Below are 3499 nucleotides of genomic sequence, written 5' to 3' on the forward strand. Positions count from 1 at the left end.
TCCAAGTAGCCGGAATTACAGGCATGCGCTACCACGCCCAGCTGATTTTTTTTTTTATTAATTGTAGAGACGAGGTCTTGCCAAGTTGACCAGATTGGTCTCAAAACCCTGGTCTCGGGCAATTCTCTTGCCTCAGCCTCCCAAAGTGCTGGAATTATGGACTTGAGTCACCATGTCTGGCACATATCTTATTTTTAAATTATGGATATGTATATCTTGTATAAAACACATAATTCAGCCGGGCTCGGTGGCCCAGCCTGTAATCCTGCGCCTTTGGGAGGCTGAGGTGAGTGGATTGCCTGAGCCCGCGGGTTCGAGACCCGCCTGGGCAACTTGGTGAGATCTCATCTCTACAATAAAGCAAAAATTAGCCAGGTGTGGTAGCATGCGCTTGTAGTTCCAGCTATTGGAAGGCTGAGGCGGAAGGATCGCCGGAGCCCAGCATGTCGAGGCTGCGGTGGCCGGGAGCGGCCGCTGCACTCCAGTCTGGGCGACAGGGTGAGACTCCAACTCAAAAAACAAAGCAAAACAAAACAAAAACAAACAAAAAAACCCCACACATTTCAAACAATGTTAGGTAATATATCCAAAAGCTTTGGGTTCCTTAGAATTGTATTTTTATTTTATTTTATTTTATTTTTTTGAGTTGGAGTCTCGCCCTGTTGCCCAGACAGGAGTGCAGTGGCCGCTCCCGGCCACTGCAGTGTCAACCTGCTGGGCTCTGGTGATCCTTCCACCTCAGCCTTCCAAGTAGCTGGAACTACAGGCGCACGCTACCATGCCCGGCTAGTTTTTGATTTATTGTAGGGATGAGGTCTCGCCAAGTTGCCCAGGCAGGTCTCAAACCCGTGGGCTCAGGCAATCCACTCACTTCAGCCTCTCAAGCGCGGGATTACAGGCTAAGCCACCGAGCCCGGCTTAGGTTTGTATTTTTTAAAAACACCTATAAGCTGGGCATGGTGGCTCAGACCTGTAATCCCAGCACTTTGGGAGGTGGAGGGGAGAGGACTGCCTGAGCCTAAGGGTTCGAGAGCAGCCTGGGCAACTTGGTGAGACCTCGTCTCTACAACAAATCAAAAACTTAGCCGGTTGTGGTGGTGCACACCAGTAGTTCCAACTACTTGGAAGGCTGAGGCAGAAGGATTGTCTGTGCCCAGTAGGTCAAGGCTGTGGTGGCCATAAGCGTGCCACTGCACTCTAGCCTGGGCAACAGAGCGAGATTCCGACTCAAAAAAGAAAAAAAAAACCTTTAAAAAGCCAGTTCCCTGTCACAGGAGTTAGAGGCAGTCCTTTGACACTCTCCTCTGGAGCCCATTAGCTGCTTCCTTCCCACTTTCTAAGGACTTGGTAGGAGCCATGGGAACCCCTACTCAAGCCCACAGGTCCCCTTCCTGACACCAGCTCACCTCTGTGCAGTATGGGGGCACATTGAGGATAAAAAGGGTACGCTTCTGAGGCCAGGTGGACTTGGTGCCTTCTCGAACGCTGTGTGCTCTCAAGTAGAGATAATGAGAAGCCTGCTGTTTTTCAGAGAACTTGATTGGAATAGCTGGAAGTGAAATTGGAGGGCAAAGGATAGTTAGGTTCAGGCCAACGTGAGCTGAGGCCAACTAGGCATTCACACGATTTCCTTTCTCTTCACGTCCCTTTCTAGTCCCATCTGTCTGTCCATTCGCTCATTCATCCATCACTGAGCCCTCTCCCTTGGCAAAGCCCGTGCAGGCCGTGAGAGTGAACAAACAAGAGAATCTGCCCAGAAGAAGCTCCCAAGTTAGTAGGGAGAGAGGATGGAAATGGGTAATTATTACAGATGGAGTACACAATGAGAAGGAAGCTCACACCTTGCTCTTGGAGTAAACACCAAAATCCTAACCATGGCTGAAGCCCCATCTGACCCTACCTGCCACCGCAGCCTCTTCCTGCTCCATCCTTCCCCTGCCACCCTGAATTCTCTGTTCCTCCAATAAATCAGGGGCTCACGCATGCACTCTACCTGGCACTCTACGCTCTTCCTTCCCCACAACCTCCAGGCTTGGCTCAAACTCCACTTCCTCACAAGAGCCTTACCATAGTCCCCACCCCTGGTGCAGGATTAGTCTATACTCTTTGGTTAATCGCTGGCATGCCTATAAATTCTAATACTCATAAAGCTAGGGACTGTTTGTTTTCCCCATCTTCCTCACAGTACAAGTGATAATGATGGGAAAAGACAATGAACATGCAAGCAAACACGCTTGCATCAAATATGAAAGAAACATGCAGGGTGATGGGGTGGCAGAGGGCTTCTTTCAATAGGCCATCAGGAATGGCCTCTTTGAGAAAGCTGCAATAAAGCTCGAAACAGAATGACACAGTGCAACAGTCAGGCACAGAGCTGCCTTAGGAAGAGGACAGCAGCAAATGCAAAAGACCCTAAGAGTGGAAAGAGCACGTGCCAGAGGAACAGAAAGAGCTTGAGGTCAGCACCAGCCAGAAGGGCCAAGCAGGTACGCAGTCTGGTTCTTGCTCTAGGAGCTACCTTGTAAAGCCACTGGAGGGAGATCAGTGGGTGTGGGAGTATCAGCGGGAGTGTGAGACATGATCTAATTTCCTAACTTTAGAAAGAACACTCTGGCCCCTGAGTGGAGAACAGAAGCAGGGTCAGGAATAGGAGGACCACCAACCAACCAAGTAAGGGGGCCCACAAGCGGCCAGGTGAGAGCTGATGGGGTTGGACTACGAACGGCAAAGGGGTGATGAGGAGATGGGCTCCACTGGGCGAGGAAGATGGAGGAGGCGAATTTGTCCTGGGCGAAGACTGTGGATAGAGGTGAGCTCACCCCAGCGAAGCGTGGACCAGGATGGGTCCACGCGCCCCGGAACAGCGCGAATAGGCGCCTCGTGAGTCCCTGGGCCTCGGGACTCGTACCCAACCGTGCGGCCGCTCCGGAGGCCCCGGCCACCGCCAACTAAGCCATCTCCCGGCGAAGCCTGACAGCCCCCGCGTTTTGCGTTCCAGAGCCCCTCACCTGAGTAGCCCGGGGGGCTCGGAATCCCCTCCTCAGCGTCCCGCGCCGCACGCTTTCTCCTGCGCGCCACCATTTTGACGGCCGGAAGCGCGGGGGCCGCTGGGAATTGTAGTTCCGCGCAGAGCGCGAGCTCGTTTCCATGACGACGGCGTCGCGTGGGTGCCCCGCCCTTTGGTTCCAGGCCCGCCTCCCCTCGCTCCTGACTCTCCAGGACCCAACCTTCATTTCCTCATAATAAAAGTAGCGAGCCGGGCTCGGTGGCTCAGCCCGTAATCCCGCGCCTTTGGGAGGCCGAGGTGAGTGGATTGCCCGAGCCCGAGGGTTCGAGACCCGCCTGGCCAACTTGGCGAGACCTCATCTCTGCAATAAATCAAAAATGAGCTGGGTGTGGCAGCGCGCGCCTGTAGTTCCAGCTACTCGGAAGGCTGAGGTGGGAGGATCACCGGAGTCCAGCAGGCGAGGCTGCGGTGGCTGGGAGCGGCCACTGCACT

At 53.6% G+C, this 3499-nt stretch overlaps 1 protein-coding gene across 2 annotated transcripts in view; it reads right to left on the minus strand.

Moving 5' to 3' along the window:
- RRP7A (ribosomal RNA processing 7 homolog A) overlaps positions 1-3114 on the minus strand; it is a 9372-nt gene extending 6258 nt beyond the window's left edge. For both annotated transcript variants that reach the window (XM_021715077.1, XM_008063158.2), the window contains exons 1-2: positions 3009-3114; positions 1407-1549 (exon numbers count right to left, since the gene is read on the minus strand). In XM_021715077.1, coding sequence (XP_021570752.1) covers positions 1407-1549; positions 3009-3081 — 216 coding nt within the window. In that variant the 5' untranslated portion in view covers positions 3082-3114. The remainder of the gene's footprint in view (positions 1-1406; positions 1550-3008) is intronic.
- Positions 3115-3499: the final 385 nt, after the last annotated feature.

The sequence above is a fragment of the Carlito syrichta genome, unplaced genomic scaffold (genome assembly GCF_000164805.1).
Source record: "Carlito syrichta isolate Samal-C Ts95f unplaced genomic scaffold, Tarsius_syrichta-2.0.1 Scaffold306613, whole genome shotgun sequence".
Lineage (NCBI taxonomy): Eukaryota > Metazoa > Chordata > Mammalia > Primates > Tarsiidae > Carlito > Carlito syrichta.